This window comes from Schistocerca piceifrons, chromosome X (assembly GCF_021461385.2).
Source record: "Schistocerca piceifrons isolate TAMUIC-IGC-003096 chromosome X, iqSchPice1.1, whole genome shotgun sequence".
NCBI classification, from domain to species: Eukaryota; Metazoa; Arthropoda; class Insecta; order Orthoptera; family Acrididae; genus Schistocerca; species Schistocerca piceifrons.
Genome location: NC_060149.1, coordinates 552,620,273 through 552,638,592, shown reverse-complemented (window position 1 = coordinate 552,638,592; position 18,320 = coordinate 552,620,273). Strand labels below are relative to the sequence as shown.

General features: G+C 37.8%; 1 protein-coding gene across 4 annotated transcripts in view; it reads right to left on the bottom strand.

Moving 5' to 3' along the window:
• Window positions 1-18,320, bottom strand: part of LOC124722859 (fibulin-1-like) — a 649,840-nt gene that overhangs the window by 123,432 nt on the left and 508,088 nt on the right. For all 4 annotated transcript variants that reach the window (XM_047247987.1, XM_047247986.1, XM_047247989.1 and 1 more), the window contains one exon: window positions 8,654-8,854. In XM_047247987.1, the coding sequence (XP_047103943.1) occupies window positions 8,654-8,854 (201 nt within the window). The remainder of the gene's footprint in view (window positions 1-8,653; window positions 8,855-18,320) is intronic.

The window sequence follows — 18,320 nt, the reverse complement described above, 5'->3', positions numbered from 1 at the left end:
CTAATAGATCTTTGTCAGCATCATGAATAAGATATTTTTTTCCATGAACAGTGTACCAGAAAATATTTCAATGCAGTGAGATTTTGTTTATTTGTTTGGCATAGTGCAAGAAATACGTTGACAGAGAAAAAGAAAATCCCAGCAGCAAGAAGGAGTTAGGCGACATAAACGAAAGTTGGTAGTCATATTTTTACATCTGGAAGATAATGTCTATTCACATTTCACATCAGTCACATAAGAGTGGTGCTAATAGAGCCACTAAGAGGAGACAAATCATGTTTGCTTTAACTACACCCTGAAATGGTGATGATCGTTAGTTAACTTTGGGATAGGATGTGGTGAGATGATGTTAGTGAAAAATGGCTTTAGGTAACAAAGATGCCATTATCAACACATTTTAATGAAGTCATGTAATAGGGCTATGAGAAGCTGGATATTCCTTCTGTGATATTGCAGAAAGACTTGGCAGGAATGTAGCCACTGTATGCGATTGTTTGTAGCAGTGGTCATGAGAATGTACAGTCACAAGACTAGGCTCTGGATGAGCATGTGGCACTACCAAGAGAGTAGACTGTCATGTTAAGGATATGGCTCTGGTGCATTAGACTGCATCTGTAGCAGAAATTTGAGCAGCGCTTGACACCACAGTGACACAACGAACTGTTATAAATCAGTTACTTCAAGGAGAGCTGCAAGCCAGATGCTCTGTAGTATGAATTCCACTGACCCCAAACCACTGCCATTTTCAACTTCAGTGGTGTCAAGCAAGAGCTCATTGGAGGGTAATGTGGAGGTCTATTTTTTTATCTGATTACTGCTGATTATGTCTCAGTGCCAGTGATGGCTTTGTACTGGTTAGGAGAAGGCCAGTTGAGGGTCTGCAACCAACCTGTCTGCGTGCTACACCCACTGGACCTACACCTATAGTTATGGTCTGGGGTGCCATTTTGTATGACACCAGGAGCACTCTCATGGTTACCTCGTACACCCTGACTGCAAAATTGTATCTTAGTCTGGTGATTCGATCTGTTGTGCTACCACTCATGAATGGCATACCTGGGGGTGTTTTCCAACAGGATAATGTTCACCCACATACCTCTGTTGTAATCCAACATGCTCTACGAAGTGTCAACATGTTGTCTTGGCCTGTCAGTCACCAGATCTGTCTCCAGTTGTACACATATGGGATGTCATCAGACAACAATGCCAGCGTCACACACAAACAGAATTAACTATCCCTGTATTGAATGATCAAGTGCAACAGGCATGGAACTCCCTCGCACACACTGTCATTCTGCACCTGTACATCACAATGCACACACATTAGCATGCTTTTATCCAACATTCTCGCAGTTACACCAGTTATTAATGTACCAGCATTTTGCAGGTGCAGTACCTTATCTTGTGCTTACATAAACCTGTCATCCTGCAGTGATAGTCACTTAAATATGTTACCTAGACTAATTTATTCCCAAAATTTCATTACTCTACATTACTTATTTTTTGGTGTTGTGATTTTTTTTGGTCAGTGTATTTATGTTTTGCCTGTTTCTGTGGTAAGTTCCACCCCACTGGTTGCGAGAACACCTGCGAATAGATGATAAGTTATAACTATGGATTAATATCATTTAAATGTATTTTTGTTTTGTGAATCATGATGGGATTAACTGTAAGTATGTTATATATGCTTATTTGATTATTATATCACAGCTGCCGATGTTTTATTTCAGAAACAGACGAAGACAAGTATTCTGAATATCAGAATATAATCAGATACACAAAAAAAGTGTTGAATGCAAAATATTGGTTGTCTAATGTCTTGACCGCTCAACTACCATGTAAAAACAGGCTTGCTTGTGAAATTACGTATCAGAGTCTCTGTGCCTAGCTGCCCACCTCACTCACAGCTGCAGTGCTCAAACTGCAAGAAAAGGCCATCAGGGTGATGAAAAGGCACTATAGAGCCAATTGAATAGATCTGTTCATAAAGCAAAATATTTTGAAGTTTGAGTGAATATCTTCCAAGCTGCAGATTTCATTATGAAAAATATTGAGCATTATGCACCAAACACCTTCCTACAGAATACTGAGTACAGCTTCATAGAGATATAGTATCTTTAAGAACTGGACAGAAAATCTAAAGTTGGAATTCAAACCAAATTGTTTATCAAATTATATAATAAACTGTCAAAAGATAACGAAGATATAAAGATGCGAGTTAAAATTCATTTGAATATTTCTTCTAAATAAGTATAGTAAGGAAAACTTTGACAGAAAGTAAATAATTTAAGAGTAAAGGAGGCCACTCACTGAATAGCAGAAGCACTGAGATGTTGACAGACCCACAAAGAGAATAAAAACTTTGCCATCTTTCGGAAGAAATGCTTTAACATGATAGAGTACAAATATACATACAAAAAGAAACACACACACACACACACAAATGCACATGCACACACACTACATTGTTTGGTAGGTGCACACTGTGTGTGTGTGTGTGTGTGTGTGTGTGTGTGTGTGTGTGTGTGTGATGATACATGTATAGCTTGTAAATTATCTCATGTTACATAAAAATTTTCAACGTCTTTTATGACATTTCTGATTTTTTTGTGATTGTGATTTTCTTTTTAGTTTTGATCATATAAATTTGTGCTATTTTTGGCAATTTGTGGCAAGGTTCTATGGGACCAAACTGTTGAGATCATTGGTCCCTAGGCTTACACACCAGTAAAACTAACTTATGCTAAGGACAACACACACACTCGTGCCTGAGGGAGGACTCGAACCTCTGACCAGGGGAGCTATGTGGACCGTGACAAGGCACCTCAGACTGTGTGGCTACCCCGTGTACCTTTTGTGTTATTGATGGTGTAAAGATTACACTTATGACTATGTATGTGATTATGTATGTATTAAAATTCACGCAGTGAAAATATTCTGCATATGAATAAATGATTAAAAGCTGCTCAACAACTCACAGAATCAGCTTTTATCACTTAAACAAAATCAGTTAAGTCATTTGTGATTCATGGTAACTTTGAAATTGTGCAGCAGGGAGAAGTACATATTTAAGTCTCATGCTAGCCTAAAAGTACGAGATTACTAAAACTGTTGGTTAAGATTGTGTCCCACCCCTTTTTGTAGTCACTTCTTCATATGTAGGATGGATAAAATGTAATGGCAACACTATTATAATTCATGCCAGACTTTATTGTCAGACATTTGCTGTATTACATGACCTCAAGATAATCACCACTCATCTCGATCACCATCGCCCACACACATGGAAGGCATCATACGCTGTCAGTGCATCCAACTGTGCTGAAGTCTCACAAGGACTTCTCTATGCCACTGTGGTGTCCTCTTGTGTTGTAGCACATACCAACTCGTAATCACATAGGCTCATAGCAGGTGAATACAGTGATAATACAGTATCAGCCCCCACTCCCTCAAACATACGCAGGAGCTGCTGCATGGGGTTCACCATGCAGAATTGTGCATTGTCATGAAAGATGATGAGATGCAGTGCCAGAAAGTGCCATCACTTGTTCTCATGGTGGGATGAAGGTTATGTCACACATTGTGCAGTGACCATCTGCCCCTATGGTACAACATGACGCAGGATTAAGCCATATATAACTTAAGCCACAATAACTATCACTTTGGCACCAGCCAGTTCACAGAGCATTTTCTGTGGGTAAGGAGAATGAGGACATTTCCATTCATTGGGTCAGTTTTGAATGATATCCCTGCCATTCTGAAACACCTTCACTCATTCCGTTGCCATATAGTACATCAATACTGCATCACCAAATGCCCTGAAAACATTGTTGTGCACTCAGACCATATGCCAGTTCAATCCTGACCCATGCATTTTTTCTGGCCATCCACACTTTCAGACAATAACACTGCAACCGACTCAAACAACGGCCATCACCACTAACTGCACTACCTCAACTGACCTTCTGCTATCAGCTACATACAGCGCACATGCCATTGGATGCATATCCTTCATGTTACGGCACTGTTGTCACTACTTTTTATCCAAGTCTAGTAAAAATATATTTTACACTAAGTTTGTTACTACATTATTTGTGTATTTACAAATAAATTTGAATTAACTCATTACACATTTTTTTAAATATAGCTGGTTATCTGTTAATTAACAATGATTTTCAGCTTTTACCTCCTATATGTGTCCAAGAAAAAGTCTCATTTATTCCCAAAGGTGCCAAATCCCAGTGGCCCATAAAGTCCACACTGTTTTCATTTTAAAGTTTCCAGATAAACTTCCAAAATTAAAATTACACAAAACATCGAAAACACACATCATCAACAACAAAACAAGAATAAACTGGGTTACCAGTAAACTGCATATCAAATACAGCAGCCAAAAAGATTGGGAGGATGGATACAGTACAAAATCATGTACTTCCTTTGTATCCCACCTTGCCTAAGTAGTCACAAGCAGTGTAGAAGTCAGTATTAAGCAAACTGCCAAAAGTTCTCAATGAAAAAAGCACTGTGCCTTGTTATATGTTACCACAAAGGCAAGATGTTCAGTTGACCCTGCTTTTGAATGTGACACCATATAGTGGTGTATAGCTTACTCACAAATCTAAGCAGCTACAAATATACACTGCTTATGGCAGCTACAAATATACACTGCTTATGGCATATCACTGAGACCAGCTCTCCATTATTTGAGAATGTATCTCTGGGATGAGTGTGGTGCACATTTTAAAGGTCTGATTAGTGCTGGGCTCCTTCCCATAATCACTAGTTGACAATATTACTTTGTTTGGTTAATGAGCAAATTGTTGCAGTGTGCAGTTTCATAGATCACAACACCATCAACAGTTCCATATACCTTTGGTAGTGTTCTAATGTGTGAATTCACTGAACTTAAAAATAACACCACAGGCACAAAATCTTCCAAATGATAACTCTTGTCCTTTTTTTATTTTTTATTTATTTAAATGTCAAGTTCCGTAGGACCAAATTGAGGAACAAATCTCCAAGGTCATGGAACATGTCAGTACATAAACTTACAACGTAAAAAGTAATAACAGATAAAAATAAATGTTCATGAACCTGAAAGAAAATCAGTCCATAAGTTTAAGCAAACGCTATCAGCAATACAATGAGAATCATCTTAATTTTTCAAGGAACTCCTCGACAGAATAGAAGGAGTGGCCCATGAGGAAACTCTTCAGTTTCGATTTGAAAGCGCGTGGATTACTGCTAAGATTTTTTAATTCGAGTGGCAGCTTATTGAAAATGGATGCAGCAGTATACTGCACACCTTTTTGCACAAGAGTTAAGGAAGTCCGATCCAAATGGAGGTTTGATTTCTGCTGAGTATTAACCAAGTGAAAACTGCTTATTGTTGGAAATAAACTAATATTGGTAACAAGAAACGACAATAAGGAATATACCTATTGAGAGGCCAATGTCAAAATACCCAGACTTGTGAAAAGAGGTCGACAAGAGGTTCGTGAACTCACACCACTTATTGCCCAAACTGCCCGTTTCTGAGCCAAAAATATCCTTCTAGAATGGGAAGAGTTACCCCAAAACATAACACCATACGACATAAGTGAATGAAAATAAGCAAAGTAGACTAATTTACATGTCGAAATGTCACTCACTTTCGATACTGTTCGAATAGTGAAAATGACAGTATTAAGTCTTTGAACAAGATCCTGAATGTGGGCTTTCCACGACAGCTTACTATCTATCTGAACACCTAGGAATTTGAACTGTTCAGTTTCACTAATCATATGCCCGTTCTGTGAGATTAAAATGTCAGGTTTTGTTGAATTGTGTGTTAGGAACTGTAAAAACTGAGTCTTACTGTGATTTAACATTAGTTTATTTTCTACAAGCCATGAACTGAGGTCATGTACTGCTCTACTTGAAACCGAGTCAATGTTGCACACAACATCCTTTACTACCAAGCTAGTGTCATCAGCAAACAGAAATATTTTAGAGTTACCCATAATACTAGAGGGCATATCATTTATATAAATAAGGAACAGGAGCGGCCCCAACACTGATCCCTGGGGCACCCCCCACTTGACAGTACCCCACTCAGATTCCACATCACAGCCATTATCAACATTGTGAATAATGACCTTTTGCTGCCTGTTGCTAAAGTAAGAGGTGAACCAATTGTGAGCTACTCCCCTTATTCCGTAATGGTCCAACTTCTGGAGCAATATTGTGTGATCAACACAGTAAAATACCTTTGCTAATTAAAAAAATACGCCAAGCATTCGAAACGTTTTGTTTAGCCCATCCAGTACCTCACAGAGAAAAGAGAATATAGCATTTTCAGTTGTCAAATGACTTCTAAAGCCGAACTGTACATTTGATAGGAAATCGTGTGATATAAAATGATCAATTAACCTTACATACACAGCCTTTTTGATAACTTTTGCAAACACTGATGGCATAGAAATAGGTCTAAAATTATCTACATTATCCCTTTCTCCCTTTTTATAAAGCGGCTTTACTACTGAGTACTTTAGTCGCTCAGGAAACTGACCATTCCTAAAGGAAAAATTACAAATATGGCTAAATACAGGGCTAACATGTGCAGCACAGTACTTTAATATTCTACTAGACACTCCATCATAACCATGAGAGTCCTTAGTCTTCAGTGATTTGATTATTGTCTCAATCTCCCTCTTGTCTGTATCACAGAGGAGTATTTCAGACGTCAATCTCGGAAAGGCATTTGCTAAGAAATTTTTATGATTTCCTGTAGATACTACATTTTTATTTAATTCACCAGCAATGCGCAGAAAATGGTTGTTAAATACTGTACATATATCTGATTTATCAGTAACAGAAATATTATTACTGCAAACTGACTTTATATCGTCAACCTTGTGCTGCTGACCAGACACTTCCTTCACAACTGACTACATGGCTTTAATTTTATCCTGTGAATTAGCTATTCTATTTGCATACCACATACTTTTTGCCTTGCTAATAACATTTTTAAGCACCTTACAATACTGTTTGTAATGGGCTACAGTAGCTTGATTGTGACTACTTCTAACATTTTGATATAATTTCTGCTTTGTTCTACATGATAGCCTTATCCCACTAGTCAGGCAACCGGGCTGTCCATTACTGCTAGTACCCTGTTTAGAATGTTCTAATGGAAAGCAACTCTCAAAGAGCATGAGAAATGCGTTATGGAAAGCATTGTATTTATCATCTATATTATCGGCACTATAAACATCTTGCCACTCTTGTTCCTTGACAAGTTTTGAAAAACTCTCTATTGCTGTTGGATTAACTTTCCTACATAGTTTGTAATTAAATACAGCATTGGTTAGAGTACAAAAACCTTTTAGTGTTAAAATTTGTGCATCATGGTCTGAAAGGCCATTCACCCTTTTACTAACAGAATGCCCATCTAGTAATGAAGAATGAATAAAAGTATTTTCTATGACTGTGCTACTGTTCCCCTGCACCCTAGTTGGAAAAAACACAGTTTGCATCAGATCATATGAATTTAGGAGATCTACCAACATCCTTTTTCTTGCACAATCATGTACAAAATTAATATTGAAGTCACCACATAGAACTACTTTCTGGTACTTTCTACAAAGCAAAAATGCTCTGAAGTCGGAGTTAGGGGACCTATAAACCACAGCAATTAGAAGTTTAGTCACTAAATTCAACTAATGCTGCACAACTTTCAAATATCTGTTCAGTGCAGTGTCGTGATACGTCTATGGACTCAAATGAAATACTGTTTTTTATGTACAGAGCCACTCCCCCACCCCGCAAGGAACTCCTTGAGAAACAGCCAGCTAATCTGTAGCCTGGTAAAGGAAGCCTCCAAATTATCACATTATTTAAGTGGTGCTCTGGTATACCAATAATTTCAGATTTAACATCTATTAGCAGCTCACTAACTTTATCTCTAATACCTCTTATATTTTGATGAAATATGCTAATTCCTTCTCTACTTGGAAACATTACATCCTCTGGAGGTGAGCCCTTAGTTAGAGGCACTTCCTTTAAGCAGGTATACCTATCAGCTGACTTCAGTCTAAAAAAGGTGCAGCTCTAACACCAACTACTATAGGAATTTTTCCATGAGTGATACCACTACCTCCATCACCACCCACTACACTGTCACCTATAAGCTTAGCCAGCCTCCCCTTCCCATACCTATTTAGGTGCAGGCCATGCCTAGTGAAACCCCATCTACTGATAGACAAAACTGGCACCACTGAGATGTGATCCATGCCCTCCGCCATCAGTGCCCTCCCCAGCCCCACAGTAACGCGCCTAACAGCCGCATTAAGGTGAGGCCGATCATGACGCTGAAACAGTTGCACGAAATGCACATTAGTACCACCAGTTTGAGTAGCTACCTTAACCAAGTCACCACTGACATCATATTCCCCGTCCCTATCGAGACTGTTCCCTGCTCCACCCACTATTACTACCTGATCCTCTTTCGTAAAATTCTTACATAACTCCCCTATGCTTTCAGTCACCTGAGCCAACCCTGCACTAGGCTTCACAATGCTGGTGACCTGGTACTCACTCCCCAACACTTCCTACCTATGCTTATATATTCATGATACATTAATGTCAGATAACATAAATATGACATACTTACCAACACAATTTTTAGTGAATGTGTCGAATGTGTACCCAGTTTCACATGTTCGTGTACTTGAAGATGTATTTCCAGAACTGTGTGCATCAACAGGTGGAAATTGAGTCTGTTTAAGGATGCATCGATAGCCACCAAGTTCATTAACACACTCTTCTGACTCTAGATTGCAAATCTGTAAGCCTTCTTCACATTCATTTATATCTGGAAAAATGATAAACAAGTGTTAATATTTTTTTTTTTTAAATTTGAAGTGATGAGGAACTTACATTTACACTGTGTATCACATCAGAAGAAATATATTCTTCACTGATTAATTTTCCCTCTTCTGTGCAATTAAATAACAATATCTTATTCAATCAATTCTAATACAGGAACAATTGACAGAGGAGTTTCTGAGATTAATAAAAAAGATCTCATTCAATCAATCCTATTACTGAAACAATTGACAGAAGAGTTTCTGAGATTAATAAACAAGATCTCCTGTTCAAATATCTACAAGCCTTGTAAATCTTAAATTTTGAATGCAAATTATATGGGGAGGGCACTATTTTATGATATTCTATATAGTATAATTAATCTATTATACTAATGGTAAACATTGCATGACTAGGGTGTTGGAAGCTGCAAATTCTCAATGAAAAATAACTTCTGAAGTTTTAACAGTATTTATTGATTTCCAAACTGGCAACTTCCTAAAAAATGTGCTAACATTTAATACAATCAGATGAGGGGAAAACACTACTGTCCATTCAGCTTACCTTCATTCTACAGATTTTACATACAGTACTAATCCACTGTTGCAGTCTCACATGAGCTGCTTCCTCCTCAGTTGAGACAGTTTAATAGTCATAAATAACTATTTTTACCTTAGAGATCAGGGAAACTTTTACAGCACACTTCTGCATTGGCTTTTCAATAGAAGATTTGAGTCCACACACTGACAGCCCTTTCTTTCAAATGCGGCAACAATATTTTAGTCCACCCAAATGATGGTGCAATTTAACTGCTAATTTTCTTACAAGGTCCCAGTTCATTATGATATCTTTGATGACCAGCATTACTTATTGTACACCTATCAACAAATAACAGCACTTCGCCATTGTTCCCATGTAAAACACTTACTCCGTCTAGACTTGACATTCATGGGAAATGTATCTGTTCTTCACAACAAAAATACTTGCCAGTCTTATCAACAATTTCCATTTGTGTGGCCAGCTTTCTACACAAGCACATTTTCCATTTCATTTCAAGACCTCTAGAGTTAATCATTCATCTTAACACTTGGAAGGTCCGCCCCAGTAGCTGAGTGGTCAGCGTGACGGATTGCCGTCCTCTGGGCCCGGGTTCGATTCCCGGCTGGGTCGGAGATTTTCTCCGCTCAGGGACTGGGTGTTGTGTTGTGTTCATCATCATTTCATCCCCATCCGGCGTGCAGGTCGCCCACTGTGGCGCCGAATGTAATAAGACCTGCGCTATGGCGGCCGGACCTGCCCCGCGAGGGGCCTCCCGGCCAATGACGCCAAACGCTCATTTCCACACTTGGAAGGAGTGTGACTCTTAGTACATAATACTACTCTAGCCCAGAATCATTAATTTCAGAGAATCATAGTCTATCAGGCAATGTTTTTCTGAAGACAATCACAGATTGAGGCTCCACCAATTTACTCTTTCCCCACTTTCCATTGTTCTACAAAACATCTGCTATCTCCTGCACAAATGTTATGCCCGGTATTAACCCATTACCTTGATATACTGCTCATACTACTGTGATTTTGTTTGCTGAAAAACTTGCCTATGCTGCCATGTATCACTATATTACCAAGCCCCATGAATGGTGAAGTCAAATTTATCTAAGGAGAGACACCTCTGGAGTACTTCGTGTTATATTTCAGTTCATGTGCATATGTTATTCATTTCTCTTTCTGGACTTTTCGATTATGAAGAGATCAGAAGAAACAAATAGGCGTGGGTAGTGTCTAATGGAAAAGAGATAGAGTGCATTCTCTGCAACACAAAGGCAGTAATTATGATGGCTAATCAATAATGTGGAAGAATTAAATTCTTCTTCCCAGCTTCAAAGTCTCAGGATACATCATAAGTGGGAAGCTGTTCTACGGAATCTGCTTGATTTCTATTACACACCAAGTATCAACTTAGACTAATCCCTCTTATTGTTGTCTATCTCATTATCCTCTCTCCTTCCACTCATCATTTCCCACCATATTAATGACAGTTTTACCCACAATCATTTTATATTACTTGTTTCCTCCTTTGATTTGTTTAATATTTTGTATTTTAAGTCATGTCTTTCTTACTCTTTTATTTTGTCTCTTCCATTACCTCATCTACTGTCTCCTCTGTCCTCTTACAAAATTCCTGGCTCCAAATGTTACTTTTTTGCCAGGTTTTTTATTGCATCTGTCAGTTTTCTGTTGCCTAGAGACTTGAAGATTGTCTACATTTATTTGGCTTCAGGTTTTTTATTTAAGATTACAAATCTGTAATATTTCCATGATATAAGACACAAAAATGTGTACTATAACATTATGGAATCTACTGAAGTAAGATACTGGTCTGAGCAATTTTTTTTAATGTACAGTGATCTAATGGTTTTTCAACACAAGAAACAGTTAGTGTTACGTACACTTTTGAAGCCCAAGTTTGTATCTGAATTATAACTATCTACATGATAGTTCTTCCTGTGTATGTGCAATGTTAAAGAACTTAAAAAGTCAAACACACATGTATGCCGTCACCCTCCCCCCACCCACCCACACATGTTATATTGTTCTCTCTCTATCTATCTCTCTCTCTCTCTCTCTCTCTCTCTCTCTCTTTGTGTGGTGTGGTGTGTGTGTGTGTGTGTGTGTGTGTGTGTGTGTGTGTGTGTGTGTGTGTGTGCGCTCTTATTCAAAACTCTGACAATATAGCCAAACTAATTTTCCCTGAGATTATTGTCTTTGAAAAAAAATAATTTAAACAATAAATACTTTCAGGAGAGACACCTAGTCCAAAGAATTCAGTAGATATTGAATGAATTGTATTTTTAATTATGCTCTGGAGCCATAATTTTATAGAAGAAAATTATATTTTTGAGGTATGTCTGTCATGAGTTTCTACACTTTTTTGTTTTGTTTCTTTGATAATGGAAAACTCCAAGAGCCTTACTAGCGCCAATTAACTGAAATAATGTCAGTTGTCACAGAGTGTAACAGAATATTTATTTTTCTAAAAGTAGTTACTTAATGCTTTATGACAAATGTCTGTAGGCTAGCCACAACCACTACATATTTTTAATATAATGAGAGACCCACTTAGGGCTGGGAAATACTTAAGCAAAAAGTACATGTATTATGTGAAGTTCATCTTCCTCCCAAAATGAAGAAAGACTTTCATTATATTACTTTTCACTGGATGTCATTATATTACTTTTCACTGGATGAGAAAATACTTGATATGTTTATGATGTGTTTTTGCCAACAGTCTACAGGCTTTTAAGAGAACAGGATTAAGTTTCTGTACTGTTTAACTAGTATTTCATCAGTACACCCTATCAGAAATAGACAGCTGTTCATCTAACTGAAAATAATATTTTGTATTTCTTAGTAAGGACTGTTAACAGCTTCATCTGGAAGATGTATTTTGTTTGGCTCCATATTTTCACTGTTTTTAGTGGGATAAACTAATACTGAAGTGTTCATCATTGGTACAATATTGTAGAAGGTGTCATGAACCCACACAGAGCAAACTTCAGGCATTTTTGACATTTATTTACATATACAAAATGACTTATGATATTTCCTTTGTGCACAAGTGAGATCACAAGTGTCAGACAAATTTGCTTTGGAAATCTACATCTTAAAATTTTATGTAGAACTTGAGCATTGTTTCCCCATTATCTTTCTATGACTGTATGAAAACTTGTGTGCCTTGTGATACACTGTGTATATTTGAATGTACATCAAATATTAAGCTCTCCTACTAATTACTGTCTCCTTTCCAGGAAGTGCAGGGCCTATCACAACTCATCCACTTGACTGTGAATAACATGTAACTGGTAGGTCTAGGGCCGATGTACAGGAGAGACAGGGGACCAGAGAAAACTCAAGGTACTACTCTCATCCCACTAACCAATAGGTTTGGGGAGGGGAGGGAGGGAGGGGGGCGGGGCGAGGGAGAGCAAATACTAAAGGGTAAGGGTCTGTTATTCATTGGCAGTTTGAATGAGTGATGAGTGGTGAATTACGGTATCTATTGGTTAAATGGCAGTAAGAGATGGGAGGGGTCATCTTGTACAGTCTGTATGTATGTCTGGAGGCATCATTCAACATTTTGAAGAGGTTATTCTGATTACTATTGATGTATGAAAATTGGTTTCACTGAATTGCAAACCAATATCAATGTTGTGAAAATTTCCTTGGTTGCTGAATAAACTATCTTCTATTATTAAATTAATTTACCAACTAAACCACGTTCCACTCTCAAACCAAATTGACAAAGTCCTTTGGGAATATCATTCACATTTATTTATATGACCTTGCACACAATTTTCGTGATAACCTCAGACTTCTTGCAGATGATGCAGTTACCTGTAATGAAGTACTGTCTGAAAGCAGCAGCACAAATATTCAGTCAGATTTTGATAAGACTTAAATGTGTACAAAAGATTGGTAGCTTGCTTTAAATGTTCAGAAATTGTGTATTTCACAAAACCAAAAAACATAGTAATCTGTGACAACAATATAAATTAATCGTAGTTGGAATTGGTAAACACATATAAAATACCTGGTTGTAACACTTTGTTGGGATATGAAATAGAACAATGACATAGTCTCACTCAGAGATAAAGCAGGTGGCAGACTGCAGTTCTTTGGCTAAATACTACGGAAATGCAATCAATATAGAAAGGAGACTGCATACAAAACACTCATGTGATCCATCCTAGAATGCTGCTCATGTGTGTGGGGCTCACACCATATAGGACTAACAGGGGCCGGCCGCGGTGGTCTCGCGGTTCTAGGCGCACAGTCCGGAACCGCGCGACTGCTACGGTCGCAGGTTCGAATCCTGCCTCGGGCATGGATGTGTGTGATGTCTTTAGGTTAGTTAGGTTTAAGTAGTTCTAAGTTCTAGGGGACTGATGACCACAGCTGTTAAGTCCCATAGTGCTCAGAGCCATTTGAACCATTTGAACTAACAGGGGATATTGAATGGATCTAAGTAAAGGCAGCATGAATGATCCACAAGTTTGTTTGACCCATGGGAGAATGTCATGATGATGCTGAAAGAACTGAACTGACAGACACTTGAAGTAAGATGCAAACTATCTTGTGAAGCAACTGTAAGTGAGAATCTAGGAATTTATTAGGAAACTCCTGTGTATAGCTCTCATAGGGATCACAAAGAGAAGATCAGACTAATTACAGCACATACATAGGCATTTAAGCAATCATTCTTATCTTGATCTATATGTGAATGGAATGGAAGAAAGCCCTAATAACTGTACAATGGGGCACACCCTCTGCCATTCACCTGAGAGTGGTTTGCAGAGTATATATATACATGCATATACATGTTGATGTATAAGTAGGTGGGACTCAAATGATGCCTACTGAAAGTAATCCTCTGTTCTCCACTTACACTCTCTCGCTCTCTTATTATCTCGGTCAGACACTGTGATTTCCAAACACAGTCATTATTAATACTAATTAAACTACTCACAATACACAAGCTCCTCCTACAGCTGTTTATCATAAGCAGTCCAGTTCACTACACTTAAAGAGCATAAATTTCAGTAGAAAATGTGGATGTAGCTATTTCAAAATCTAGACAGATGCTTTCCAGCAATGAAACTAGAAGGTAGAGCTAATCCTTTTTTTGTTGTATGACAAAATGAACATAGGAAGTAGAGCGTGTAATTTCATTTAGGTGATGGACCACCTGGACTCTCCTTTGACTATGTCTTTGGTTGGTTTCACTTTCCATTCACCCCCCCCCCCCCCCCTCCAAATTAAAAAAAAATATATATAAAATCCATGCTCCCTTACTATTTTTCCTTCTCTTCCTTTCCTTGCTATTGAATCCTAGTTTCCCATCACAATTAAATTTTTTGTCTGTTTTTAACTCAATATGATACCAGAAATGAGAGATGTTGAATGCAGCCAGAATTAGCTGAGAAGCCCAACTTGATTTTTCTTAGCACAATCTTCCAAAAGGAAACAAATAGTTGAAATAAAAATTAAATTTATTGTATTTTATCAAGTATCATACCCACAATCCCACCCACGCATCCCAAAATGGTACTCTGCTACTCTGTCCACACAGTACTTGAAATGTCCTATTCCATGATTATGCAACATCTACTCTCAACTCCTTGCCATATGAATCGTACCAATGAGGAGAATGCAAGTACAAGCCTGGCCCAACACAACCAACTAGCACATCTATACTCCTGCTCTGTCACAGACATTTGCTGGCCTATCAGAGGCAGGACCACATGTGAAAACAGTCATATCATACAAGGTGTAAGAGTAATCAGGCATATTTTCTCTGGTGTTTCAGCAGATATTTGCAATACCATTTTCACATTGTGTAGCTGGAATAGGACCAAACAACTAGTGCTCATCATATCTTTTATGCAATGCCCAGCATTGATGGAAAGTGTCAGTTTGTTTCCTGTCACAAAAAATATGTTTTTTAAAGTAGAATTTTTGGAACCCATTTGATAGAGTGATCCCATATTAGTCTAGTCTGATATTCGTTTTATCAATATGTGTTAACATGGATAGTAAAACACAAACAATAATCAGTACTTGAGCAGTGATAGAACTGCCCTAACCCATGGTCGCTGCTACTGCCAAGCATCCAGTGCTACTAAGTCACTGCTAGATTGCCATATATTCTTTGTGTTTTACTGTCCATGTTAATGAATATTGGACTAGACTAATCTGGGAATGTTTTATCAAATGGGCATGTAAAATTTTAATTTAAAAATAATTTTGTTTGTAATGGGAAACAAACTGACACCTTCTGTTGTCACTGGGCATTGCATGAAAGACATGATGAGCAGTAATTGTTTGGGCTGACACCTGCTACACGATGAAAAAATGAAATTGCACATATCTGCTGAAACACCAGAGAAAATGCGTCTGACGACACTTAGGAGAGACACTTGGTACATAAACTCTGCTGCAACTTCTGCACAGTATTTTTTCTGGTCATGATCATTAACCAGCTGTCCACCCAAATGAATAGCCACAACCAAGCTGTGGCCAAGAGTAGAGTTGAGCAAGCAGTAACGGAACATGATGCCAAATACTAGATGCTTGATTTCAATGGCTGCTTCACAACCCATACCATCTGGATTGTTGTTCTAACACCAGCTTGTCTAAATTAGGTAGATTGGAACATTCCTTGCAACACATTCTTTGATCTTCCAAGCTTCCTGCCCACAGTATCTACTAGTCCCTCTCCCACATCCATTCCCAATTCCACCCCTGTACCATAACCCTAATGTAACCTAATTCACTCATCTATCACTCACACCCTCTTTGCTACAGTCTCCCTATTCCTCTGTAGTATCCTCCTCCTTTCAGTCCAGTCCTCCACACAACTCCTCCTGCCCGTGGCCAGAATAAGTACACTTGTGTCACATACCTATCCAATGCACCTGCTGCCACACCCTCCCAGCTTTCAGCCATCCTTCCATAAACTCTAATTTCTCTCCCACTCCGTGTCTGCTTTTTCCTCTTGTACACTTCACCGGACACAACCCCTTACTCCAGTCAAGCTGCAGTCTCACCACAATGAAGCTATGCAGCTATATGCAGTGTAAGTAAATACTGTAACTCTGAAGAAAGATTTATCTGACGGATTAGCAACTTTCTCAGTTGTGTTTATGTGTCAACTACATGGTGAGTTGTATCCTTGACTCCTTCCACTGCCTGTATTCTGACAAAAACTTCACATTATCACATTCATGATTAGAGGTTTATCAGATTAAATGACGTTCAACATGTTACAAAATGAAAGTTGTACACAAATAGACAAAAGAAGAAATTGTTTAACAACGATACTTATGTAGACAGCAAAAATGTTGCAATCATGAACAAAGCAAAAGAACAGAAGATTTCAAATGAAACAAGACAGTTCTAAAGAAAAGGGAACAGTTTGAAGCAAATAATAGTATGAACATGGTAGAATGTACAGTATTGAACACAAATATTTGGAAATGTCTTTAACAGGATGTGAATGTATACAGTGAAAGTTTAATAAGGGAGGCTACTGAGAACAAGACAGAAACATATATGACTACAAACCACCATGGGTGCCCGAAAGGGAGGTCAGTGGGGGCAGCTGCCCTAGTGAGAATTTGCTTAGGGCCCCAATTTTTATACCCTAAATTACCTGGAAAATTATGACCAAAATGACCTGAATATATTGATAAAATGGCATAAAATGATAAAAAACATATGTGAGAAGAGTTATAAAATGAAATAGAGTAATGGAAACTTGACGGAAGGCTGTAACTGAAATTACAAAATGAATAATTAATTTAAGATCATATTTTTCTTGAAGAAATATCATCATATGGAGATGTACAGATACTGTTGTATCACCACCTTAGAGCTATTGCAGTTTAAGATAGTACACACGCAGAGGTTCTTGAAGGAGAGGGAATGTCTGTTGTTGGACAATACACGATTGCAGTTACAAAATATTTCATCATTTGCTGTAAACCGGAGTGTGCACTTTTATATTTTCCTTTTGTTGCAAAAGCAAATCTGCAAAACTGACACATGAATATTGATACTTCACAAATGGATATTATGTTTGGTACAATATTGCTACAAAATATTGATATTTTTGTTTCGACAACCCTACCTGGTACATATTAAGTCACATGAGCATGACAATGAGCAGATGATCCATCAGTTTATTTTCAACATGTACGAATTCATTCTTAATCAACATTGTTGCATTTTTCCAAGAGACACATGCATAGTTCATTCACACTAACCTTGAAACTCTGGAAATGTTGTGTCTTAAATGGATGTTGAACACAAATATGTAAAAATTGAAGTAAAAATCTTAAAAATGACAGCATCCTTAAAAATAAAATATGGTACAGTGCCTATAAGACGAAAAGTCAGAATGTAATGAAATGTAGTCAAATTAAGTCAGGTGATGATGGAATTAGGTTGGGAAATGAGATGCTAAAAGCAGTAGATGAGTTTTTATATTTGGGCAGTGAAATAACTAATGATGGAAAAAGTAGGGATCATAATGACAAGAAATCCACTTCTGAAAAAGAGGAATTTTGTTATCATCTAATGTAAATTAGATGTGAAGTCTTTTCTGAAGGTATTTGTTTTAAGTGTAACTATGTACAGAAGTGAAATCTGGACAATAAGCAGTACATACTGAAGCTTCTGAAATGTGGTGTTCCAGAAGAATGTTAAAGATTAGCTCGCTAGATTGAATAACAAATGAGGAGGTACTGAATGGAATTGAGGAGAAAAATTTATGGCATGACTTGACTAAAAGAAGGGATCAGTTGATAGTACATACCCTGAGGCATCAAGGATTTGTTAGTATGGTAATGCAAGAAAGTGCTGTGGCTTAAAAATTGTAGAGAGAGGTCAAAGGTGAATACAGTATGCAAGTT